The 27224-nt window shown below is 38.8% G+C and overlaps 1 protein-coding gene across 1 annotated transcript in view; it reads left to right on the forward strand.

Moving 5' to 3' along the window:
- Window positions 1-27224, forward strand: part of PRKAR2A (protein kinase cAMP-dependent type II regulatory subunit alpha) — a 104474-nt gene that overhangs the window by 43278 nt on the left and 33972 nt on the right. Inside the window, exons 2-4 of the mRNA XM_039228227.1 lie at window positions 13548-13583; window positions 24551-24603; window positions 27128-27211. Of these exons, the coding sequence (XP_039084158.1) occupies window positions 13548-13583; window positions 24551-24603; window positions 27128-27211 (173 nt within the window). The remainder of the gene's footprint in view (window positions 1-13547; window positions 13584-24550; window positions 24604-27127; window positions 27212-27224) is intronic.

A 27224-nucleotide genomic window follows, 5' to 3' on the forward strand; every position in this document is an offset into this window, starting at 1 on the left:
TATACCCCAGTATACTGGGTTGCCATGTTAAATGTGTGTGTTAAATTGTGGTAAAAATGCACATAATGTATTATTTAATTTAAAAAAAATTTTTTTTAATATTTATTTCTGAGAGAGAGAGAGAGACAGTGTGAACAGGGGAAGGTCAGAGAGAGAGGGAGACACAGAATCTGAAACAGGCTCCAGGCTCTGAGCTAGCTGTCAGCACAGAGCCTGATGTGGGGCTCAAACCCACGAACTGTGAGATCATGACCTGAGCCAAAGTCGGGTGCTTAACTGACTGAGCCAACCAGTCGCCTCATATAATGTATAATTTATTATTTTAAATATTTTTAAGCATACAGTTCAGTGGTGGTAAGTATACTCACATTGTTGTGAAACAGATCTCCAGAACTTTTTCATGTTACAAATCTGAAACTCTGTACCCATTAAACAACTCCTCTTCCCGCCTTCCCTGCTTCTCCCATTTCCTGCTAACCACCATTCTCCTGTCTGTTGCCATATATTAGATGTGTTTTTTACTGTCCAAAATGTGTTTGAGAAGTACTGGTCTAGGACATCAACAATGTAGTATGTGCTCCAGCTCAAATATCTGTGTGCCTGTTGTATGTTAGGCTACTGTGCTAAGTGCTAGAGATTCCAAGATGAGGTAGACATGGCTTCTGCTTTTGAGATGCTCCCATTCTACCTGGGGACAGAGACCAACAAAGCAAGTGCTGTTTGCCAGGCAGAGAAGACAGGAATATTGTATAGGCCAAGTTAAAGGAGAAACAAACCCACAGAAACCTCAGAGCACAAAATCTGTAGCTTGGTGAGGTGGAAAGTGGCAGGCATTAAGATCAGGGAAGTGAAATAGAAGATTGTGAAAAGTCCTTGAAAGAAATACTTTAGGGGGGCACCTGGGTGGCTCAGTTGGTTAAGCGTCCAACTTCGGCTCAGATCATGATCTCACAGTTCGTGGGTTCGAGCTCCGCGTCAGGCTCTGTTCTGACAGTCAGCTCAGAGCCTGGAGCCTGCTTCAGATTCTGTATCTCCCTCTCTCTCTGACCCTCCCCTGCGCATGTCCTTTCTCTCTCTCTCTCTCTCTCTCTCAGAAATAAATAAAACATTAAAAAAAAAAGAAATACTTTGGATCCTATTCATAGGCAAGTTATCAGAGATTTTAGTGAGGTAATGATGTGGTTAGTAGTCTGTATTTGGAAGATTAGAGCTGTATGAAAGTTATTTGGGGTATTCCCTGGGAGTATTTTTTAAATTTTTAAATGTTTGTTTATTTTAAAGAGACAGAATGCAACCGCAGGGGGGGGTGGGGCACACATAGAAAGAGGCAGACAAAAAATCCAAAGCAAGCCCCAGGCTCTGAGCTGTTAGCGCAGAGCCCAACATGGGGCTTGAACTCATGAATGGTGAAATCATGACCTGAGTGGAAGTCAGAGGCTTAACTGACTGAACCACCCAAGCACCCCTGGAGGTATTTTTTTAAAGTTGAGGCTAGAGGAAGCATAGAGAGTGGAGACAAATTTCCAGAGCAGACTAAATCTTGATGCCCAAGTTGAATGTGTGTGGGATGGAGGAAGGGTGATGTGATGAAGCAGAGGGAGGAGGTACAGGTAGGCATCAATGGTGATGGTGACAGGGAGACCTAGCACAGACTTGACCTTGGTCATTCAAGTGCAAACCTCCAGAGGTAATGAGAAATAGGTCGGAGCTCAGGAACAAAGCAGGAATAAACAAATGGATTTGAGATGTGTATGAGGAGGAGGAGATACTGAGATTAGTGATACTTCTACTGAGATTAGTGATACAGAATCAATCAGATCTGATTCTGTTGGGCTTCAGGTGTATTAGGTGTGTTTTAAAAGTTTTTGCAGTTTTGCTCTGGAGTTTTAAATATCATGCACAGTTATTCTAGCCATCCTGGAATGGAAGGAAATGGTAGCAGGACATAAACTGTGAACCAATTGACAATTGGACAACTACTGATTTTTATCATGACTAGTTATGTTTACTTGTTAGGTGGTAGGTTTTGTCACATTTTCTCATCCTGCTGGATATGTAATAACATTTTTCAAGGCAAATGAATATGTCCAGGACAACCCTTTGTGATAGTGAATATGCCCATGTAGATGTCTTCACTGATAAACATACATTTTAAGTAATTCTCTGATTAAAGCCACTTTCTGCTTGTTGATAATCTTTTGAAAAACAGAGATCTAAGACTAGCAAGAGAATAATGATTGTGAAGTCCAGACTGGCTTTTACTGATCATGGACCTGAGAATTGATTTTCAACAACAGGTCACAGAGGAGCAGGGATTATTTTTTAAAGATGATAGTGAATACAATCCTGTTAACTCTTCAAAAATTAGGATTTTTAGCAGTAATAAAACAGTTTAAATCACCCATTAGGACTCATGTCAAAGCCATAATGAGATACTTTATACCTACTTGTTATTGTAGTAAAAATACATAATGACAAGTGTTGGCTAGGATGTTTCCAACAGCTTTGGAAACAGCCTGGCGGGTTCTCAAAAGGTTAAACATAGAGTTACCATATGACACAACAGTTCTACTCCTATGTATATACCCAAGATAAATGAAAACATATATCCACATAAACATGTACACATGAATTTTCAAGCAGCATTATTCTTAATAACCCCAAAGTGTAAAAAAACAAATATTCCATCAACTGATGAATGGATAAATGAAATGTAGTATATCCATATAATGGAATAGTTTTTGGCAACAAAAATATGAAGTACTGATGATACATGTCACAAAAGGCCACATACTATATTCTGTTTATTTGAGACATCCAAAATAGGCAAAACTATGGAGACATAAAATAAATTAGTGGTTGTCTAGGGCTAAAGGGATTGAGGAAAATGGGGAGTGAATGCTTTTGGATTTGGGTTTCTATTTCAGGTGACGGAAATATTCTAAAATTGATTATAGTGATGGAGGCACAATTCTGTGAATGTACTAAAAGCCGTTGAATTGCATACTTTAAATGGTAAGCTGTATGGTATGTGAATTATATCTCAATAAAACTGTTAATTAAAAAAATGTTATTTCTCTTAAAAATGGTGTTTTTCCCTTTTATCTCCAAGTATTGCAGACTTGATGCCACCAAGAGATTAAACTATGGCCAAGTGCAGTTATTCCTACTTTTCTTTTATTTTTTTTAAACAAGAATGTATAATTGAGGTATAATTGACACACAATGTTATATTAGTTTCAAGTATACAACATAGTGATTGTTAATTCTATACACTATCCACTGCTCACCATACTAAGTGTAGTCACCATACAGTATTATAATTTTATTGATTATAATATTCCCTATGCTCTACTTTTCATTCCTATGACTTATTTATTTTATAACTGGAAGTCTGTGCCTCTTAATATTCTTTGTCTATTTTGCCCATACATCTGTTTTTCTTTATATTGACTCTTTGTACTTAAATAAATTTATTTTAAATGAAAAAGAGAATAGTTAAAAAAATTTTTTTTATTGTTTATTTTTTAGAGAGAGTGAGAGTGTGAGTGGGGAGGAGCAGAGAGAGGTCCAAAGTGGACTCTGCACCAGTAGCAGAGAGCCCAATGTGGGGCTCAGACTCAAGAGCCATGAGATCATGACCAGAGCCAAAGTCAGATGCTTAACTGACTGAGCCACCCAGGTTCCCTGACAAAGAGAACAGTTTTAAAAAGAACTGTTCATGCTGATCTTAGAAAAGGACTGTGTTTTTGGCCTGGTTTATCAATACATTTTGATTAGTTTGAAAGTACTATTATTTGATAAACTGAGCTAGTCTCAGAAATTATTCAGTTGGGGCTCTAGATACACATTTCTTTTTTTAAAGCTTATTTATTTATTTTAGGGGTGGAGAAGGAGGAAGGGGAAGAGAGAGAGGGAGAGAAAGGATTCCAAGCAGGCTCCACACTGCCTGTGCAGATCCCAGTGCAGGTCTCCATCCTATGAACTGTGAGATCATGGCCTGAGTCAAAATCCAGAGTCAAGACACTTAACTGACTGAGCCACCCAGGCATCCCAGGACTCCAGATACACATTTCTTTTTTTTAATTAACATTTTTTAAATGTTTATTAACTTTTGAGAGAGGGAGAGAGAGACAGCGAGGGAGGGGCAATGAGAGAGGCAGACACAGAATCTGAAAGAGGCTCCAGGTTCTGAGCTGTCAGCACAGAGCCAGACTTGGGGCTCAAACTCCTAAACCGTGAGATCATGACCTGAGCCGAAGTCGGACACTTAACTGTTTGAGCCACCCAGGCGCCCCTAGATACACATTTCTAATGATGGCTTTTAACTTCATTCGAAAAGACATTTTAGGCATTTCAAGAAAGAGGGTACTTTCACAAAGTTGCATGGATGTAAGTGTTAGCCACTTACCCTGCTAGCATCCCCCTGGGTGATTCTTGATGTTAACCTTCTACACTTAGATGTGTGGCAGGCTGAGATCATGTGCTGTGAACCTAAGTCTGTTTGCCACCAAGCCTGGTTCCACTTTTGTTAGTAGAGTGAGTTATTTATTTTGGTCTTTGATTCTTTATCTATCAAGCATTACCTCTTAAGATTTGTGTGACAATTAAGTGACTTAATACCTATAAAGCATTTAGGCCAGAGCCTGGCACATATATGTTAGGTATTGTTATTCCATCTCCATGATTTCCAGCATTCTTTGTCATCTTGATGGACCGAATTTGCTTTCATTTCTGTATTGATTAGGAGGATTAGGTTTGTGCGTGACAGACTAAAATAATAGCACTTAAAGGAACCCTGATGTATAGCAGCCCAGGGCCAGTAGGACAGGAAGCTTTAAGAAGTTGCCAGGGATCCAGATCATCCTATCCTGCTCTTTTCTAGAGTTGAAAGTCAAAAAGTAATTAAAACTGAGATATGCAATTATTATTTGGAAGTGTAAAGTAAATCTCAGGAGAAGCACCCACAAATTTGATGCAGTTTCCTCTGGGGAGCAGGAATTAGGAGCAGGGAGAGATGGATTGGAGGATGACTGTGTTTGCTGATGTTTTTTCTTAATTATAGCTTCTGGTACTATTTGTCTTTTAAATTTGTGATATGTAATAGTTTGGTTGAAGACACAATTATTAGAAAATTTTTGCTTTTGTTTCCTTTCCTTTAAGAAACATATCTAGAGGGGCGCCTGAGTGGCTTAGTCAGTTAAGGTGTCCGACTTTCGCTTAAGTCATGATCTTGCGGTTCGTGGGTTCGAGCCCCGCGTCGGGCTCTGTGCTGACTGCCAGCTCAGAGCCTGGAGCCTGTTTCAGAGTCTGTGTCTCCCTCTCTCTCTGACCCTCCCCTGCTCACGCTGTCTTTCTCTCTCCTAGAAATAAATAAAACATTAAAAAATTAAAAAAAAAAAGAAACATATCTAGAAAAATGTTTTCATGGCTGATGTCAGAGATATTACTGCCTTTGTTCTCTTATAGGATTTTTATGGTTTCATATCTCACATTTAGATCTTTAATCTCTTTTGGCTTTATTTTTGTGTATGGTGTTAGAAAGTAGTCCAGTTTCACTCTTTTACATGTAGCTGTCCAGTTTTCCCAGCACCATTTATTAAAGAGAAGCTGTCTTTTCCCCCATTGTATATTATTGCCTCCTTTGTCATAGATTAATTGGCCATATAAGCGAGGGTTTATTTCTGGGCTCTATCTTCAGTTGATCTGTGTATTTCTTTTTGTGCCAATACCATACTATTTTGATTGCTACAGCTTTGTAGTATATCTTGAGATCTGGTATTGTGATACCTCCAGCTTTGTTCTTCTTCAAGATTGCTTTGTCTATTTGGGGCCATAAAAAAGGATGGGATCTTACCATTTGTGACTACATGTTTGGACCTAGAGGGTATTATCTAAGTGAAATAAGTCAGACTGAGGAAGACAAATATCATATGATTTTATTTATATGTGGAATCTAAAAAAAAAAATGAATAAAAAAAAAAAAAAGCAGAATTAGATCTATAAATCCAGAGATGGTTGCCAGAAGTGGGGTGAGAAGAAGGTCAAATTGGTGGAGTGGGAGATATAGACTTCTACTTATGGAGTGAATAAGTCATGGTAATAAAAAGCACAGCATAGGGAATATACTCAATGATATTGTAATAGCATTGAATGGTGACAGATGGTAAACTACACTTATGCGCAATAGCATAATGTATAGAGAAATTGAATTGCTATGTTGTACACCTGAAACTAATGTAACATGTCAGCCATATTCGAATAAAAAAAATAAGGGATGCCTGGGTGGCATCAGTTAAGCATCTGACTCTTTGTTTTTTTAATTTTTTTAAATGTTTTATTTATTTCTGAGAGAGAGAGAGAGAGAGAGAGAGAGAGAGAGAGGCAGTGTGAGCAGGGGAGCGTCAGAGAGTGAGGGAGACACAGAATCCAAAGCAGGCTCCAGGCTCTGAGCTAGCTGTCAGCGCAGAGCCCGACACGGGGCTTGAACCCACGAACTGTGAGATCATGACCTGAGCCGAAGTCGGACGCTTAACCAACTGAGTCACCCAGGTGCCCCTCTGACTCTTGTTTTTTTGTTTTTTTTGTTTTAATGTTTTGTTTATTTCTGGGAGAGAGAGAGATTGACAGCATAAGCAGGGGAGGGTCAGAGAGAGAGGGAGACACAGAATCAGAAGCAGGCTCCAGGCTCTGAGCCAGCTGCCAGCACAGAACCCGATGCAGGGCTCGAACCCACAAAACGTGAGATCATGACCTGAGCCGAAGTCGGAGCCTCAACCGACTAAGCTACCCAGGTGCCCCTGACTCTTGGTTTTGATTTAGGTCATGATCTCATGGTTCATGAGATCAAGCCCCACATCAGACTCCATGCTGACAGCACAAAACCTGCTTGGGATTCTCTCTCTCTCTCTCTCCCCCCAACTCATATTTGTGCTTTTCCAAAATAAATAAACATTAAACAAAATAAAATAAGATCCTGTATAGATAAACTGTAAACATAAGTTTTATATAAGTTTTACATATAAATATACATATACTTTAATAGAGATGACAGAAATTAAAAACTTAAAAAGAAAAGTATATGCATGCATTTAATTTACTTTGAATTGGCTATATAATAACATGATTTGACAACAGAATAAAAATGAAATAAAAAATGAAATTTTATCATGTTTGATTTGAGGGGCTACATTGAGATTAATTTTTATTTATTTTTTATTAAAAAACTTTTTAATGATTTATTTATTTCTGAGAGAGGAGGAGAGACAGCGTGAGCAGGGGAGGGTCAAAGAGAGAGACACACACACAGAATTTGAAATGGGCTCCCGGCTCTGAGCCGGCTGTCAGCACAGAGCCCAACATGGGGCTCAAACCCATGAACCGTAAGATCATGACCTGAGCCAAAGTCGGATGCTTAACTGACTGAGCCACCCAGGTGCCCCGAGATTAATTAATTAATTATTCAATGTTTTATTTATTTCTGAGAGAGAGAGAGAGAGACAACATGAGCAGGGGAAGGTCGGGGAGGGGATACAGAATTTGAAACAGGCTCCAAGCTCTGAGCTAGCTGTCAGCACAGAGCCCGCTGCAGGTCTTGAACCCACGAACCATGAGATCATGGCCTGAGCCGAAGTCGGATGCTTAACCTACTGAGCCACCCACGTGCCCTTTGAGATTAATTTTTAAATATTTATTAGAAAAAAATCGTAACCCTACAGAAAAATTGGAAGAGCAAGTGAAGTCCTAGATTGACCACTCGTTAATGTTTTGCCATGCTTTGCTTTCTCTCCCACTTCCTCTTTATATACATGCACATGGGTACACACACATATAGGTTATAGTGTCATTTTTTGCTTTATATATATTTATATTTTTAAAAATTATGGACAGATATACATAACCTAAGTTTTTCTTTTCTTTTTAATTTGAGAGAGCAGGGCAAGTGCAAGCAGGGGAGAAGGACAGAGATAGAGAGAGAATCTTAAGCAGGTTCCACACTCAGCACAGAGCCCAACACAGGGCTCAATCCCACAGCCCTGGGACCATAACCCAAGCTGAAATCCAGAGTCAGTGGCTCAACTGACTGAGCCACCCAGGCACCTCCAAATTTACCATTTTAAAGCAATTCACTGCCATTAAGTACATTCCTAACAGTCACCACCATCTGTCTCTAGACATCTTTGCATGTTGCAAAACTGAAACTTTGTACCCATTAAATAATAACTTCGCTCTCCCCTCCCCCTTAGCAACTGCTATTCTCACTATTTCTATGAATTTGACAATTCTAGATACCTCATATAAGTGGAATCATACAAGATTTGTCTTTTTTGGGGGTGCCTGGGTGGCTCAGTCGGTTAAGTGTCCGACTTCGGCTCAGGTCATGATCTCATAGTTCGTGGGTTCGAGCCCCACGTCGGTCTCTGTGCTGACAGCTAGCTCAGAGCCTGGAGCCTGTTTTAGATTCTGTATCTCCCTCGCTCTCTGACCCTCCCCTGTTTGTGCTGTCTCTCTCTGTCTCTCAGAAATAAATAAAAATTAAAAAAAAAAAAAGATTTGTCTTTTTTGTAACTGACTTTATTTAGCATAGTGTCTTCAAGATTCATTCATAGAATCTTACAGCCAAGTTTCAGAATTTCCTTCCTTTTAAAGACTGAATAATATCCCATTGTATGTATACCACATTTTGTTTTATCTTCTCATCCATTGATGGATGCTTGGATTGCTTCCACCTTTTGGCTATGTATGTGTGAGACCCTGCTTTTAGTTCTTTTGGATATACACCCAGAAGTAGAATTGCTGAATTATATAGTAATTCGTTTTTAATCTTTGAGGAGCTGCCATACTGTTTTACCCAGCAGCTGCACCATTTTACATTGTGACCAAGAATGCAAAAGGATTCCAATTTCTGGGCGCCTGGGTGGCTTAGCCGGTTAAGCGTCCGACTTTCACTTAGGTCATGATCTCGCAGTTCGTGGGTTCGAGCCCCACGTCGGGCTCTGTGCTGACTGCCAGCTCAGAGCCTGGAGCCTGTTTCAGAGTCTGTGACTCCCTCTCTCTCTGACCCTCCCCTGCTCACGCTGTCTCTCTCTCTCCTAGGGAAAAAAAAAAGGATTCCAATTTCTTCACATCCTTGCCAACCCTTATTATCTGTTGTTTTTGTTTTTAAATGTTTATGTATTTTTTACGGGGGGCGGGGCAGACAGAGCACGCTTGTGCATGACCAGTGGAGGTATAGAGAGGGAGAAGGATCAGAGGCAGGCTCCGTGTGTACAGCAGAGAACCTGATGTGGGCCTTGAACTCACAAACTGTGAGATCATGACCTGAGCTGCTGGGAGGCTTAACCAACTGAGCCCCCCAAGCACCCCTTGCGTGTTGATTTTACATCCTGCAGCTTTGCTGTATTCATTCATCAAAAGTCTAACTTTTTTGTGTGTGGATTCTTTAAGGTATTTTACATAAAAGATCATGTCATTCCAAAGCAGATATTTTACTTTTTCCTTTCTAATTCAGATGCTTTTATTTCTTTTTACTTCCTAATTGCTATGGCCAGAACTTTCACTAATAATTTGAGTAGAAATGGCAAAAGCAGGCATCTTGTCTTGTTCCAGATCTTAGGGAGAAAGCTTTCAGTCTTTTACCATTGAGTCGGTGTTAGCTGTGGGTTTTTCATATGAGCCTTTTTCATGTTGAAGAAATTCCCTTATATTCTTACTTTATTTTTTATCATGAAAGAGTGTCATTTTGTCACATGCTTGTTCTGCATCATTGAGATGTTAATGTGTTGCCCCTCCCCACCTCTTAATTCTATTAATGTGATGTATTTTGCTTGATACTCTTATTTTGAGCCACCGTTGCATTCCTGGGATAAATCTTACTTGGTCATGGTGTACAAATGTTGCCAGGTCTTGTGTGCTACTATTTTTTTGAGGATTTTTGTGTCTGTATTCATAATGAATATTTTCTTTACTTGTAATGTCTTTGGCTTTAGTATCAGGGTAATGCTGGCCTTATAAAATGAGTTAAGGTGTTGCCTGGGTGGCTCGGTTGGTTGAGTGTCAAACTCTTGATTTCTACTCAGGTCATGATCTCAGGGTTGTGAGATTCAGCTCTTTGTCAGGCTCTGTGCTGAGCTTGGAGCCTGCTTAGGATTCTTTCTCAGCCTCTACCCCTCTCCCCCACTTGTGTGCTCTCTATCTAAAATAAAAAAATTTCTTAAAAATGAAAAAAATGGGTTAGGAAGTATTCCCTTATCTTTGATGTTTTTTTTTTTTTGCATGAATATAACAGGGGTTGATGTTAATTCTGCAGATGTTTAGTAGATTTTACAATGAAGACATCTGGTATTGGGCTCTTCTCTGTTAAGAGATTTTTTGTTTTTTTAGAGAAAGAGAACATGTGAGCAGGGGAAGGAGCTGAGGTGGGGGAAGAGGAGGAGGAAAATCTTAAGTAGGCTCCATACTCTGAGCCCCATTACAGGGCTTGAACTCATAAACTCATGATCTGAGTCAAAATCAAGAGTCTGATGCTCAACCGACTGACTGTGCCACCCAGGTGCCCCTGTTAGGAGATTTTTAATTACCAGTTCCATCACCCTATTTGTTATAGATTGTTGAGATTTTTCTATTCCTTTCGTGTAAATTTTGGAAGTTTGTATATTTCTAGGAATTTGTCTATTTCATCTAGGTTATCCAATTTGTTAGCATCCTATTTTTCAGAGTATTATAAAAACTTTTTACTTCTGTGTATTCCACTGTAATATCCCTACTTTAATTTTAGTAATTTGACTCTTCTTTTTTCTGTCAGTCCAAGTCAATCAACAGTTTGTTGATTTTGTTGATCTTTTCAAAGAATCAGCTTTCAGTTTCACTGATTTTTTTTTCTATGCTTTATTTTATAGTTTCTCTCTACTCTGAATTTCCTTATTTCTACTGCTTTAGGGTTTAGTTTGCCCTTTTTTCCCCTACTTCCTTTAAGGTGTATAATTAGCTTATTAAGTTGAGACTTTTCTCCTTTTTATTTTATTTTTTTAACTTTTAAAAAAATGTTTATTTATTTTGCACAGACAAGGAGAGACAGTATGAACAGGGGAGAGGGCAGAGAGAGGGAGACACAGGATCCAAAGCAGACTCCAGGCTCTGAGCTGTCAGCACAGAGCCCGATGTGGGGCTCAAACTCACAAACATGAGATCATGACCTGAGCCAAAGTCGGATGCTTAACCAACTGAGCCACCCAGGCACCCCTCTTCTTTTTAAACATAAGCATTTATAGCTACAAATTTCCCTCTTAGCACTACTTTCAGTACATCCATAGTACTTGGTATGTTGTGTTTTTGTTTTCATTTATCTCCAGGTATTTTCTAATTTTCCTTGTGATTTATATCTGTATGTTTACATCAGTATTATTGTAGTAAGTTGTTGGTAGTGATGTTTTATAATTTCCAGCACTTTTAGATGTTATGTACCCAGAGAAGTTGCCTTGCATCATTGTTTTAAAAAATTTCAATGTGATGGGGCGCCTGGGTGGCTTAGTCGGTTGGGCGTCCGACTTTTGCTTAGGTCATGATCTCGCAGTTCGTGGGTTCGAGCCCCGCGTCGGGCTCTGCGCTGACTGCCAGCTCAGAGCCTGGAGCCTGTTTCAGTCTGTGACTCCCTCTCTCTCTGACCCTCCTCTGCTCACGCTGTCTCTCTCTCTCTCTCCTAGAAATAAATAAAAAAAATATTAAAAAAAAAAAAATTTCAATGTGTTATTTTTTTTCCTAGAAATTCCAAATTTTTTTCAATTCTCCCTGTTTTGGTTATATCTTATTCCTTTATTTATGCTTTTGATTACCATTTCTATTTCTTTGTTTTAAACATTCTGTTCTCATTTTATAGTAGTTCCATAATCTTAATATCTAATCCTTTGTTTGAGATATTACCTGATAGCACCCGTGCTAAATTGTTTCATTGTATGTTTTATACTTTTAGGTTATATACTAACATCTAGTGGGATTTTAATTATGGAAGTCCCATGAGGCCTGGATTGAGAGCTTAAGCTGGTATCCATTTCATCTGTCTATTTGAGTGACAGGAACATGTTTTAAGTGATGGAAGGAAATTCTCTCGAACACTTCAAGCTAGAATGCAAGTTTCCTGAAACCAGGAGTCTTTGTCTGTTAACAGTGCATGTCATCTACTAGGTACCCTACCTATATCTGTTGAACAGACTTTATCATCTTTCATTGCTGGTAGATGCATTAATTTTAACAAATCCACAGTTTCATTGAGGAAGTAGAAAGGGACTATCATAGGTACTTTCTACCAGTAATGGCTAGGGTTTTCTTTTGAAATTTTGCCTGTTTGTACCAATAACATAACTTTTACCCAGTGCTATGCGAAAAGATAATTCTTGTTCTATTATGGTGAATGAGCATTTCTTTCCTTCCTGAGTCTATTTTTGTTTCTGAGACCTCACATTAGTTGAGTTTGGCTCTCTGAGTCACTGACTTCAATTTGTTTTTCACTAATCTTCAAATTTCTCCTTTTATGGAGGCTGAGAAGGCATATTTTACATCATTTTTTAAATTAAAATAATCAGATTAAGGTCTGAAAGTTAAAAAAAAAGCCACTTTGGAGCACCTGGCTGGCTCAGTCGGTAGAGCATGTGACTCTTGATCTTGGGGCTGTGAGTTCTGGCCGCACGTTAGGTGGAGTTTACTTGAAAAAAAATCTTAAAAAACAAAAACCCCCACCTTACTCAAGTGATATAATTTAGTGGTGAAAATTTAGATAACCACCAGACATAAAGGATGATAGGTGAAAAGTTGAAAAAATTGGCAAAAGGAAAATTTGTGTTTATTTTTCAGTATAAGGATATATGATATATTTTTCTGACTAATACCCTGACCAAAGGCAGGAGAAAACATACCTATATTGAGTGAGAATATAACTTAGTAGCTAATTCCTTTTTCATTTTAGTGTAAAACTTATTAAATTGTATTAAAATGAGATTTAAATGCTATTATCCAGCAGGTCTTGGGATTATCTTTGAAGAATATTAAAGAAGAAAATTTAACTATTTAATATCATAACATTACCAATAAATTTAGTAGTTTTTTACTTACTTTGAAAGAGAGAAAGAATGAGCTGGGGACTTGCCGAGAGAGGGAGCCATGTGGTCTCCACACTGCCAGTGTGGATCCAGATGTGGGGCTCAAACTCATGAATCATGAGGTCATGACCTGAGCTGAAATCCAGAGTCAGATGCTTAACCGACTGAGCCACCCAGGTGCCCCAGTATGATACAGATTAAATGGAACATGAATATAAACAGAATAAATTTGCCATCTTGAGGACATTGAAGTTATAAAGAGCTTGTTTTCAAAAAGATAAATTCTTCTTTATATTGCCTTTATACGATCATGTTGAACTACTGTCTTTGGTTGATTATAGAAGAGTATAAATTGACCCAACATTTGGTATTAAAGTACTTTTAGTTATGTTGTTAAAGGTGGGGTCATGTGACATATATTGATGACTGAATGTTGCTTCTTTTTTTGTTTTGCAGTCCCAATTCCTGGCAGATTTGATCGGCGAGTATCAGGTATGTATTCTCTTTCATAACATACTGCCAAAATGCTGTTTTATGATGGGATTATTTTCAATAAAAATAAACTGATCTTGTAAATGAAAAGATAAGTTAACAGCCTTATAGAACATTATAAAAGTTACTTGCAATTCCTCCGTTCTATTTTGAGTTCTGAGTGTATGTGTACATAATAGTTTATCTCATTTATGTCGTTAGTATTTTTCCATGTTCATAATTATGGCTTCTAAAAACTTTTTTGTCAACACTTGCATATAGCTCATCACAACAAGTGTACTTCTTAACCCGTATCACCTGTGTAACCCATCCTCCCCACTCACTTGCCCTCTGGTATTTATAAGTTTGTTCTCTGTAGTTAAGAGTCTGTTTCTTGGGGCGCCTGGGTGGCTTAGTTGGTTAAGCGTCCGACTTTCGCTTAGGTCATGATCTCACGGTTCGTGATTTCGAGTCCTGCGTCGGGCTGTGTGCTGACTGCCAGCTCAGAGCCTAGAGCCTGTTTCAGTCTGTGACTCCCTCTCTCTCTGACCCTCCCCTGCTCACGCTGTCTCTCTCTCTCTGTCTCTCTCCTAGAAACAAATAAAACATTAAAAAAAAAAAAAGTCTGTTTCTTGGTTTGCCTCCCTCTCTCTCTCTGTTTTTTTTTTTTACAACTCTTTGCTCATTTGTTTTGTTTCTTAAATTCCACGTATAAGTGAAATCATAAACTTCTTAGTCTTTCTGTGACTGACTTATTTCGCTTAGCATTATACCCTCTAGTTCCATCCATGTCATTGCAAATGGCAAGATTCCATTCTTTTTTTATGGCTGAGTAATATTCCATTGTATATAAATACCTCATCTGCCTTATCCATTCATCAATTGATGGACACGTGGGCTGTTTACATAATTTGGCTATTGTAAATAATACTGCTGTAAACATCAGAGTGCATGTATCCCTATGAATTAGTATTTTTGTATTCTTTGGGTAAATACCTAGTATTGCAATTGTTTGTTGCATTCTAGAGTAGTCCTATTTTTAATTTTTTTTAATGTTTATTTTTGAAAGAGAGAGAGAGAGACAGAGTGTGATATGGGGAGGAACAAGAGAGCGAGAGGGAGACAAAGAATCTGAAGCAGGTTCCAGGTTCTGAGCTGTCAGCAGACTCACAGATCTTGAGATCATGACCTGAGCTGAAGTTGGGCACTTAACTGACTGAGCCACCCAAGGGCCCCTATTTTTAACTTTTTGAAAAACCTCCATACTGTTTTCCAGAGTGAATGCACCAATTTGCATTCCCATCAACAGTGCAAGAGGGCTCCCCTTTCTCTGCATCCTTACCAATGCCTGTTGCTTCTTGTGTTGTTGATATTAGCCATTCTGACAGATGTTAGGTTATATCTCATTGTAATTTTGATTTGTATTTCCCTGATGATAAGCACTATTGAGCATCTTTTCATGTGACTGTTGGGCATCTGGATGTCATCTTTGGAAAAATGTCTATTCATAACAACTACTTTTTGTATTGCTCTTTCTCTGGTATTCTAGATTATGCTATATTAACTTCTCGCAGACATTGTTGAACCACTAAAATTATTTCCTCAGTTATAGTGCTGCATAGTATTCTCTGGTCAGAGACTTGAGCGTTGCCTGAGTTTTTCTGTGTATTGCTTTCCAGAGGCATTCTACAGAATAAACTGCAGGGAGAAAGACACCCTACAAAGGCCTCTCTTGTGCCACTGTCTCACAATATAGGTGGTGCTCACTACTTTAATTTAGATGTAAAGTAGTGCCTCAGATTGTTTTATTTGGCACTTTTTTGACTATTAACAAAAATGAATGTTTTCCATATATGAGAAGTGTATTTTTATTTTCTCCTATGGGACTAGTTTGGTAGTATTTTTCTCTTTTATCTCTTATAATTGAGATTTTTTTTTGTAAATTTAGCAAATTTCTAACATCATTTTTAACCTTTTGAAATTTTAATGCAACAGTTTCCAACTTGGTTTTGCTACTTACCTTAATTTTGCTATTTTTTATTGACTCAAATTTTAATATGTGATTACTACCATGAACACTGTCTGGCACACAAAAAGCACTCACTAAATGTTTATTGAATATATAAATCTTTTTTTTTTTTCATGATTTCTCTGAAGCTAAGAAGAGTCCTCTCTTTTTTTTTAAATAGCTAATAAGTATATTTTCTGAAAGTTTCTTTATAATTAAAATGTTTGACTTTTGGATACATCTAGAGTTTATTTTGAGAGAGTATGTGTGTGCTCATGCCTGAGTGGAGCAAAGGGCAGAGACAGAGAGAGAGGGAGAGAGAATCCCAAAGCGCCCAGAGCTTGACTTCAGGCTCAGTCTCACAAACCGTGAGATCGTGACCTGAGCTTTCCTGGCACCCCTCACATCATTCTTTCATATCCCTTCATTCTTGGGAAGGTTTCTTGATTTTAAATGATCATATGACCTAATTTCTAGTAAGACTTGGAATCCCTTTTCTATCCCTCAATCCTTTTCTTTGAGAAAATATGCTCATTTATGTTTCAGAAAGCCTTTGGTGAGGTTGTACACCAAAGCCTGTTGAAAGGAGATAGAAAAAATGTGTACTTATGTGTAGAGAGACAGCTACAGAGAAGAAATAGAGTGACAGTTAAAGTTGGTGTGAGACCTATGAGCTATTATCTCCCATTTCTGTTTATCCTTGCCACACACCCCTTTTTCCCCTCGAACGGTTAGTGATATCTCTTGATATATGTAAGACTGATCTGGGAGATGGGAGAGTACAGCGATGTCTTCTTCAGAGGTCACGAGTGGTGTTAGTTCATGAATTGCTACTTGAGCTTTCTGTCAGTGTTGTTCAGGCCCTGAACTCTGTGGAGAACTCAGACAAGTATGTGATATTATCCCTCCTCTTTAAGAGTTTACAGTCTTATTGAAGATAAAACTTTTTAATATTATTCAAATGTTAAGTGAAAATAAAAGATCCTTAAAAGATTCCAAAATGATTATGAAGGAGAGAAAATAGCCTGTAGGAATAACTGACATTTTTAAAATGCAGACTTTGTGGTAGGTGCACATTTTAAGGTCTTTCTAAATGCCTTCCTTGTGTCCTTGAACATCATCCTCACATTAGCACCATGAGGTACATGCCATGATTATCCCCAGTGGACAGATGCAGAAACTGAGGACAAAACAGAGGTCAAGTCACCTGGAACAGTCAAAGTGATAATGCGCCCAAAGGTAGCACTGTCCTGAGTACTTAAATTTCATCTAAATCCCCTAAATTCTCAGCCTGTTCTCAGAGTGTAGCTTTCATTTTCCTGTCTAGCTGAAGGTTGGCTTGCCCTTGGTTCTTCTCTTCCATTTTCCTTGTGACACTGATAGGAGATGGGTAAATGTTTCTGTTGTTCCTTATTGCTTCCAAACCAATCTCTCTCCCTCCTCCCTAAAACCCTCACCTTCAAACCTCATGTTATTATATTCTGTCAGCCACTTCTCCTCGTTTTAGTTATCTAATAATCCACAAGCTCGCTCTTCTTGTTTCCATATAGATTATTCTTTCAAAATCTTGCTCTTCCGTTTCTTCACCCCTTGTCTTCCACCCTACTTCAACCACTCACCCCCACTATCATATTCTAGATTGACAGGCATCGCAGCTCTTCATACTCAGTGATCCCAGTCTCCTGCTGCCTACTGTTGCCTGGGCTCTTTTGCTGCCCTGCTTCACCACTGACAACTTGATCTTGCTTCATTTTTACTGTTCCTCACTTCCTCTTTTACTAACCTTAAATTCCTTGCTCAGCGATTATAACCACTCTGTGGCACATATCCTTAGTTTCCTTTTTCTTTGTGTGGCTAAACCACATTTTGGTTAAACCCAACTGTCCTCTAAGCTGCATCTGCACCACAGCTGTACTTGATTGAGGGACAATACACAGGCCCACTGGCTGACCTTACTTTCAGTACCTCATATTAACTTCTAGTAGGCTTTAGATGTCAGCATTCATACTATGTCTCCATACTTCTTTCACTCTCCTCTACTAGAAAAGCCTTTCTTACCTTTTCTCTCCCCAAACCTGTACTTCCTCCTCCCAAATTCTCAATCCTGGCAGATGTTCTCTTAACTAAGGAAATAAAAGCAACAGAAGATAGTTTCCATAGACTCCCACTACCACATCTGTCCTTCCTTACCTGTCTGTGAGTCCAGTGTCCACCTTTACACTAGATCTCATCACTTCACCCTTCCAGCACTTACTGCCTCTTTCTCCTGTATAATCTGCGTCCTTCAACTAGATTATTCTTCTTAGCAAAGAAATGTAGCATTGACTTCCTCTTTTTAAAAAGTAAAATACGACTTTTTAAAAACCACTCTTTCCTCTCCAGCTACCACTCTTTCTGTCTCTGTATGTTTATAGCAGATTCCTTGAAGGAGTTGTCCATATTTGCTGTATCTAGTTTTTCTTCTTCTGTTCTCTCTTGAGTCCAGTCTAATCAGACTTTCGCTCCCAAATCTCATCAAAACCATCTTTGTGGATTACTTACTTATATCCTTTAGACTGTCATTTGAAAGACACCTTCTCTTAAAAATATTAAAAAAAAAAAAAGGGGGGGCGCGCCTGGGTGGCTTAGTCAGTTAAGCATCTGACTTTCGCTTAGGTCATGATCTCGCGGTTCGTGGGCTCGAGCCCCGCATCGGGCTCTGTGCTGACTGCCAGCACAGAGCCTGGAGCCTGTTTCAGAGTCTGTATCTCTCTCTCTCTCTGACCCTCCCCTGCTCATGCGTGTTCTCTCTCTCTCTCCTAGAAATAAATAAAAATATTAAAAAAAAAAAAAAAGAAAGACACCTTCTCACTTAGGCCTTCAGTAAGGCCCAGTACACACACACACACACACACACACACACACACACACACGCCCTATCTCCCTTACTTTATTTTCTCCTTACTGTCCCTCTCCTGGTCTCTCTCTTTCTTTATTTACCCTAATTATTATTCAGCTCCCTATGCCAGAAGGTAAGCTCAAATCAGAGAATTTTTGTCCATTTTGTTCATTGATGCATATAGTTAACACTTAGAACAATGTCAGTAAATGTGAATGGATGGGGGGCGCCTGGGTGGCTCAGTCGGTTAAGTGCCCGACTTCAGCTCCGGTCATGATCTTATCGTTTGTGGGTTCAAGCCCTGCATCGGGCTCTGTGCTAACAGCTAGCTCAGAGCCTGGAACCTGTTTCAGATTCTGTGTCTCCCTCTCTCTCTGACCCTTCCCTGCTCACGCTGTCTGTCGTCTGTCTGTCTCTCTCTCTCTCAGAAATAAATAAAACCATTAAAAAATTTTTAAATGTGAATGGATGGATAGAAGGAAGGAACAAAAGAAGGGATCAGAAATCAGGAGGAGAAATGACTGTGGGCAGAAAAAAAATCAAGAGACACTTCTTTGAGGGAGGCAGAAATTGCACTGGAAGTTGTAAAACATGGTTCCTGTCTGGCTAGTATCAAGAAGGATGCATTCTGGGTAAAAGAATGTCTTAAGACTTGAAGGGGGATGAACTGGATCTGGCTGCTCTGCCTATAGGCAAGGAGACAAAAGAAATTTGGAAAGAGAAGTGAGGGGAATAGGGCTCCTTATATGACCCATAGATTTCAGCAATAACTAGTTGTGTGAGGACACGTGCTGTCAGAGATTGCAGAAGACTTCAACAATAACTCAGTGTGTCTGACTGAATAATAATCTGGAACGTAAAGCAGCATAATGAGAGCTAGCAGCTGTTAAATATCTTCTGTGAGACCAGGCTTATGTTTTAAATGTCTCCTATTGTTAACCTTTTACATGGTTTTAGTATCATTACCCCATCCCCTCTTACCACTAAAGAGACAGACCTAGGATCTGGGATATAGAGAAATAGTGAATAAGTGGTGGGTAGAGCAAAGCTCAGACCCCAGAGCATGTAATAGCTTCAAAGATGAGCTCTTTCCCTCCTTGATGCTGCCTCTCCATTGGAAAGCATTTGGAATTGAAAAGCTGTGCCTTCCAAGTTCTAAGTTCTAGAACTTCTAAGTTCTAGAACTTCTAAGTTCTAGCACAACAGTCCTTCTACATCATGTGATAAATTCATCAAATGAAGAGAGTTCATAAATTCTTTAAAAGCAGCTTTCTTGAAATAGTCCTAAAGTAGTATTAACTGCCTTTGAGTTTGAAATGTTACTCTGATCCTGTTAATTAAAAAAACATCATCCCCAGAAACCCCTTTCATTTATTAAATATATGTCGAAGTTTCAAAGCATTTTAGTAAGAAATGTGTGTATTGACATCATGCCACATTTAGGAGGGGAACGTCTGACACTTGGTGATGACTGTTCCCAGTCAGTAGAGTCTGCTGAGAATCTGGTACTGCGACAGTCACTCATGTCTGTATGATAGGTACTTTTCCTTCCCCAGGCGTCCCTGCCTTTGAGGCTTACATGATTACAGTGGAATGAAATAGTGATTTTTGTCTCAATATCCTTTCACAGTATTTAGTATTTTTTCCACCAATAGCTATCTTCAGCTGAAATATCACCAAGCATTTCTTAAAATAATTTATAAACCCAGTGTTAAGTACTAAATTGTGTTCCCCTCAAATTTTTATGTTGAAGCATAACCCCAGTATGACCGTATGTGGAGATAGGGCCTTTTTTAAAAAAAAAAAAAAAAAAAAAAAAGAGGCAGTTAAAGTTAAATAAAGTGTTAAGGGTGGAGTCCTAATCCAGAAGGACTGATTTCCTTATAAGAAGAGGAAGTAAGGCACTTGTGTGGCTCTTTTGGTTAAGCATCTGACTCTTGATCGTAGCTCAGGTCTTGATCTCTCAGGGTCCTGAGTTGGAGTTCCTAGTTGGGCTCATCCTGGGTGAAGAGTCTACTTTAAAAAAAAGAGAGAGAGAGAGAAAGGAAGACACCACGAGTGCACCACAGAGACAGAGGACCATGTGAGGACACAGTGAGAAGGCAGCCACCCACAAGCCAAGTGAAGAGGCCCCAGGAGAAGCACAATGTGCCAATACCCTGATCTTGAACTTCCATCCTCCATATCTGTGAGGGAATAGATTTCTTTTCTTTAAGTCACTCAGACTGGTATTTTGTAATGGTGGCCCAAGCTGACTAACACGAACAGGCTGAATCAGTTCTTCATGGGAGCTTGCAAGACAGCATAAGGCCTCAGGCTGTGACCAGGATCGGTGCTCATTTCTTTGTAGAAATGAAAGGTTTGCCTCTCATCAGCACATTTTAATGATTCACCTTTCTGGAGGCACCTGGCTGGCTCAGTCAGTGGAGTGTGTGATTTTTTTATCTCAGGGTCATAAGTTTGAGCCCCACATTGGGTGTAGAGATGACTTAAAAGTAAAATCTTTTTTTAAAAAATTATTCACATTTCTGGATGAAGGAAGCATCAGTTAAAATTTGGAAGAAGAAATTTGTGCTGGATAGTCTCTGGTCCCTTTGTACAGTTTCATATTACTAACCAGTGACATCTGCTGGAGAACTGTGGCAAAACAAATTCCCGTGAACAAGGGATTTTGCTACTCTTTCAGTCTTCATTTTCAGTAGGTCTTGAGCATCTCATGACACTTAGTGTAGTTCTGGAGGCTTCAGAGGGCATCACACAGACTCTGGGCTTTCCCCCCAGGTCACTTGTACATTGAAACAAGCTCCCTGATGTGTACAAACACAAGGGGCAACAATCACATAGACACTTAAAAATGGATTCTTTATATAGAAGATGAGAAAAGTGATTTGGGAACAAGACCAGGAAGAAGTAAAGAGGTTGGGTGGAAACAGGGAAAAGGCAAAGGGAGGTAAGTCTGAAGTTCAAAAGAATGGAAAAAACTCAAAACTAGTTTTGAAAAATAAAAGTGTAATACTTTTCCACAAATCCAAACATTAATAATTTTACTGGACATAACTACATTTGTTTAAATCACAGTGCTGTACCTTAAGACTTGAAAACTAACATTTGCTGCAGCAGTTATGTTAATGTCTAAAAGTATATAAATGAGCTAAGTTGCTGCAGTACTTTCCTTCAAAATCAGAGGAAAAGCAAGCCTGGAAATAGGCTAGCCTGAGACTGTATCATTATCAGTAAAATGCTGTCAGTCTCATCATTGAAGGCTTATTATTTTAAACTTTTTAAATGAAAATTTTCATACATACACAGAAATAGAGAAAGTTTGTATAATAATATCCATGTACCTGTCTCTCTCCAAAGTGAGAGATTTTAAATACATTTTTCTAAGAAGACATTTTGAGTTCCTGCACCAAGCAATTGGAGTAGATCGAATAAAGATCAGATATGAGAATATTTCTGAAGTTGAATTTGATGTGTTCATTGGATAAGAGGTGAATGAAGGAAGTGCTGGTGAGTTACAGATTTCCAGTTTAGAAAGCTGGGCTATTAATGACAACATTAATCAAGAGCATAGAGAACCAGGGGGCTTGGAGTTTAACATAGTGTGTGCTCTCAGCACAGCTTCCTCAAATCCCCTACCTAGATACCTGCAAAGACGCAAAAAGTGGCAGCAGTGGCATCTAGGAGCTCAGGAAGTTGTGTGTCTTATTCTTTAGGAGAGATCTGAGATAAATGTACATTGACTTCATTTTCTGGAATCAGGAATGGCTGGGAGAAAGTTACTGAGTCATTTATCTACATCCCATTGTCGCTTACATGGCTCAGCTACCCAAAGCCTCTACCAGCTAGGGACTCAGGAGACTTCCCTACAGAGCATCACCTGATGCTGTTTTAGGGACCAGAATGGTATTTGTCCTCTTACTCCCTGATTTTTCCTCTGTGTAAGGATACTGGGTCCCTGTTGGATCGGCAGGATATTGGTGGTATTACAATACAAGGGGTGTGGTCCACACTACAGTATTGTCGGCTAGGCAGGAAGAGAGTCCTGTCTACACAACATACCATTTTTCAGGTATTCTTTGAGTTCAGAGAATCAATGGGAAGGGGAATCTGGGATGCAGCTAGACCAAGGCTGCAGTGAGTAAATGTGTCTAAGAAATCAGGAGTTAAATTTAGAGCAGTATGTGTCAATTTGTCTCCTAGTTGTTAGTATTGAGTATAGGGGTCAAGAACCATTTAAATTTCTTGCCTGCTAATTCCTGGTTTATTCTTATTTTTGTTTCCCTTTGGAAAAATAGATAAGTAAAAAAAAAAACCATTTTGTATATATATTCATATTTATGTATTTATTTCCCCTCATTCTTAGCTCTCCTTCTTTCTCATAGAAGTCCTTTCTTATGGAAGGCATAGCATACTATATATATCCCTCACCTTGCTTTTTTTCCCTAGAATTCATTATTAGCCCATAGAGATCTTCCTTGTTCTTTTTTTCTTTTCTTTTCTTTCTTTCTTTTATTTATTTATTTTTGTTTTATTTTATTTTTTTTTGAGAGAGAGAGAGAGAGCTAGCCAGCAGGGGAGAGGGACAGGGACAGAGAGAGAGAGAGAGAGAGAGAGAGAGAGAATCTTAAGCAGGCTCCACACCCACCCTGCTCCAGCAGGGAGCCCGAGAACATGGGGCTCATCTTAGGACCCTAAGATCATGACCTGAGGACACTTAACTGACTGAGCCACCCAGGTGCCCCTCTCATTGTTTCTTATAGCTGTATTATTCAAATAGGTAGTTATATCATTTCTGATATTTTGTTATGATAAGCAAATGTTCAGTGAATATTTTCTAGATCTTTGAATAGCAACAAAGACAAGTCTTGCAGTCAGCTGGCACAAACACAGGTTATCTACAAAAAAAAAAAAAAAAAAAAAGTTGGGCTTTAGATAATACTGTACCCAGAACAGAGACTGACACATACACATAGTATCATTTGTTTGAAATTCATCCTTGTTTTTAAAGTCATTCATGTAAATGATGATGTTGAGCAATTTTTTTTAATGTTTATTTATTTTTGAGAGAGTGTGCAAGGCAGGGGAGGGGCAGAGAGAGAGGAACTCAGAGGATCTGAAGTGGGCTCTGAGTTGACAGCAGAGAGTCGATGTCGCTTTTGAACTCAAAAACGATGAGATCATGACCTGAGCTGAAGTCAGAGACTTAACCAGCTGAGCCACCCAGGTGCCCCAATGATGTTGAACAATTTTAATTGATTCTTTTTGTAATTTATCTCTCTGTGTGTGTATATGTTTCATAGGCCCTTTATTTTATTTTATTTTTTAATTTAAATCCTAGTTAACAAATAGTGTAATAATGGTTTCAGAAATAGAATTTAGTGACTCATCACTACATATAACACCCAGTGCTCATCCCAACAAGTGCCCTTCTTAGTACCCATCACCCATTTAGCCCATCCCCCTCCAACTCCCTTCCAGCAACCCTCAGTTTGTTCTCTGTAGTTAAGAGTCTCTTATGGTTTGCCTCCCTCTGCTTTTATCTTTTTTTTCCTTCTCTTCCCCTATGTTCATCTGTTTTTTTTTCTTAAATTCCACATATGAGGGAAATCACATGGTATTTGTATATGATAATTCCATCATATCACATGGGTATTTGGGTATTTATCACATGGGTAATCACATGGTATTTGTGTATGATAATTCCATCGTATCACATGGGTATTTGGGTATTTATCACATGGGTATTTATGTTGCATATATTGTACTTCGTGGTTTTCTGCCCCTACATTAAAATTCAGTAAAGATAACACCTCCTTGCTTGTCTTTGCCATTACTATAAGACTTAGTATGGGATATATTTTATCAGCTCTCTCCTATTTGGGATTACCAGTGCCTAGAAAGCTGGCATTTTAGCACCTGATAGAAGGCCTGGCATTACTAGGTATTTAATATGTTTGTTAACTGAAGAAAAGGCTTTTAAAGATCATTACAGCTTTAGAAAACAGTAAATAAAAGGAAACTGTTTTCACCTATTTTCCCAGTAAAAGCTCACATCTGTTTTATTCATTTTTCTTTTCTTTTTTTTCTCTCCAAATTTAGTCTGTGCTGAGACCTATAACCCTGATGAGGAAGAGGAAGATACTGATCCAAGGGTAAGATACTGATGCAAAGGTATTAGGTAGAATTGTTGTATTCCCCACTCTTCTCCTCCTCTATATGCCAAATCTAATCATGCTGATGATTAAAATAAGTACAAATCAGAATCTCAACAAGATGCTATTTTTTTTATCTACCAGATTGACAAATACTAAGAAGAATGAAAACAGAGCAGTTGGGGTTGTGTTAGGAAGGGGTGCCTAGCTGGATCCTTCCTGAAAATGTACAAACAGGGATAATTACGGTGTTGTAATAGTAAAAAAAATGGAAACCACTTAAATGACCCAAAGTAGGGGATTACGAAGGGCTAAATTGTAGTACATTCAAATTAAGGGATTCTGCAGCCATTGGAAATGATTGTAGGACCAGGTTTAATGGCATGGAATGTTGTATTTATATGAGGTATATTTTCTAAAATAAAAAATAATATAGTTATCTGGGGCACTTGGTTGGTTTAATCAGAAGAGCATGTAGCTCTTGATCTCAGGGTTGTGAGTTTGAGCCCCATGTTGGGTGTAGAGATTACTGAAAAAATTAAATAAACTCTAAAATATGTATACACACACATATATATATTTACCTATCTGTCCATCTATTATTTATTTATTAGTACAAAAAATTTTCTCTGGAAGGATATATTCCAGATGTTAACAGTGGTTATGGCAGGAATGTGGTGCACTTTTGGTCCTTTCTTAAAAACTCAGATATTTAAACTTTTAAACAATTACCAAATTATTTTTATAAAAGCAAATATGAGCCACCATTTTTCAAAGATTGATGTTATAAAAGAAGCTTTAATGATCTTTCAAGTATGCCTTAAAATGAGCAGCCCTTGAAAGACTTCTGAAGTAGTTTAATAATAAAACGCTACTACCATTGTGTGACTATAATAGATATGTAGATTTTTAAAGAGTTTATTCTGGTTATTGTAAAATTTTTGATGACTTTTTATTAACTTTTTAATATCACAAATTTAAAATACTTAATACTTTTGACATCTTGTTATTTCTTGTCAGGTTAAGCAATGTACTTTTTTTTAGGGTGAAGACAGGGCTTAGATCTCTGAATTATAACAGCTCTACTAGTCGCTGTTTCTTTTTAGTTAAATAAACATTTATTGACCATCAGTAATAATAATATCAGTTTTTGACACCTACTAAATGCCAGGTACTGTTGTAAGTACTGCATGCATTAACTTGTTTAATCCTTCCAGCAACACTGAGTTAGTGGATACTATCACCACCACCACCACCACCACCACCAAATTGTTGATGTTTGAAATGCAGCATTTATAGCCATTGTTTATTTGCCATCTCCATTTAGATTTCAGTAGGCAACTCAGACTTAAGGTGAGCTCCTGATTATTTCCTTTTAAACATTTTTCTCCACCCAGTCTTCCCCCAGCTCACTTTATGGCAGCTACATCCTCCCAAGAGGGCTCAGGCCTAAAACTTAAGGGTCACCCTCAGCTCCTCTTATTTCTTCATGCCTACATGCAGTTTTTCAGAAAGTCCGATGGGCTCAGGCTTCAAAACGTATCCAGAATTCCGCTGCGTCTCAACAGCTCCATGGCTACCACCCTGGTCCTAACCACTGCCATACGGCACTGGAGTAATCACAGTAGCATCTGGCTTCCACTCTTCCCTCAAGGCTGTTCTGCACTCAGTAGCCAGTATGAGCCTTTAAAAACATGAGTCAGATCTCTTTCATGCCTCAGTCAGATCCTTCAAATTGCCCCCATTTGGCTAGCGAGAAGTTCTAGTTCTGTGACCTATAATGCCCTCTGTGATTTGGGCATCACCTTCATCTAACCCCCCAACTTGGTCTCTTCCTGATCTTCCCCCTTGCTCTGCATCAGTCATACTCATCTCCTGATTATTTCTCAAACATGCTCTTCACCTACCACAAGGCCTTGTTTTCATTTACTATTACCTCTGCTTGAGGTACTCTTCCCACAGAGACGTCCACATGGCTCACTCTCTGAGGTCATCCTCATTTCCTTGAGCTCTTTACACAGATGTTACCTTCTCAGTAAGGCCTCATCTGCCCCCTCCACTCACACACTTTCTATCACCCTTCCCTACCTTATTTTTCTCCTTAGCCTGTCACTCTCTAACATATTTTACATATTTCTTAGATGAGAGCAGGTGTTTTTATCTGTGTGTTGGCTATGTTCCCAGAGGTGGAACAGTGCTTGGCACCCAGTAGATGCTTAATATTTGTTGAATGAACAAGTGTATAGCCCTCTGCTTTACAAATCAGGACACTGAGGCCCTCAGGGGAGTAGCTGACTTGCTGCCAGTCACACAGTGAGTGGCTCCAGGGTGAATGCTCTTCACCCCCATCACCTTGCCCCTCCATGGTCAAGGCCTTGCTTGGTATTTGTTTAGAATTAAAGTTATAGTAAATGTGCTCTTAATTTTTCCACTTCTTAGGAGAAAGAAATGTACTGATCTGTAAATAAAGTCAGATTTTAAAATGGAATAAAAATATTTCCCCTGGTTTCGTTTGGATTGGCAGGTGATTCATCCTAAAACTGATCAACAGAGATGCAGACTTCAGGAAGCTTGCAAAGATATTCTCCTTTTCAAAAATCTGGATCAGGTAACATTGTTTT

The sequence above is a fragment of the Hyaena hyaena genome, unplaced genomic scaffold (assembly GCF_003009895.1).
Source record: "Hyaena hyaena isolate Hyena2069 unplaced genomic scaffold, ASM300989v1 scaffold_30, whole genome shotgun sequence".
Taxonomy (NCBI): domain Eukaryota; kingdom Metazoa; phylum Chordata; class Mammalia; order Carnivora; family Hyaenidae; genus Hyaena; species Hyaena hyaena.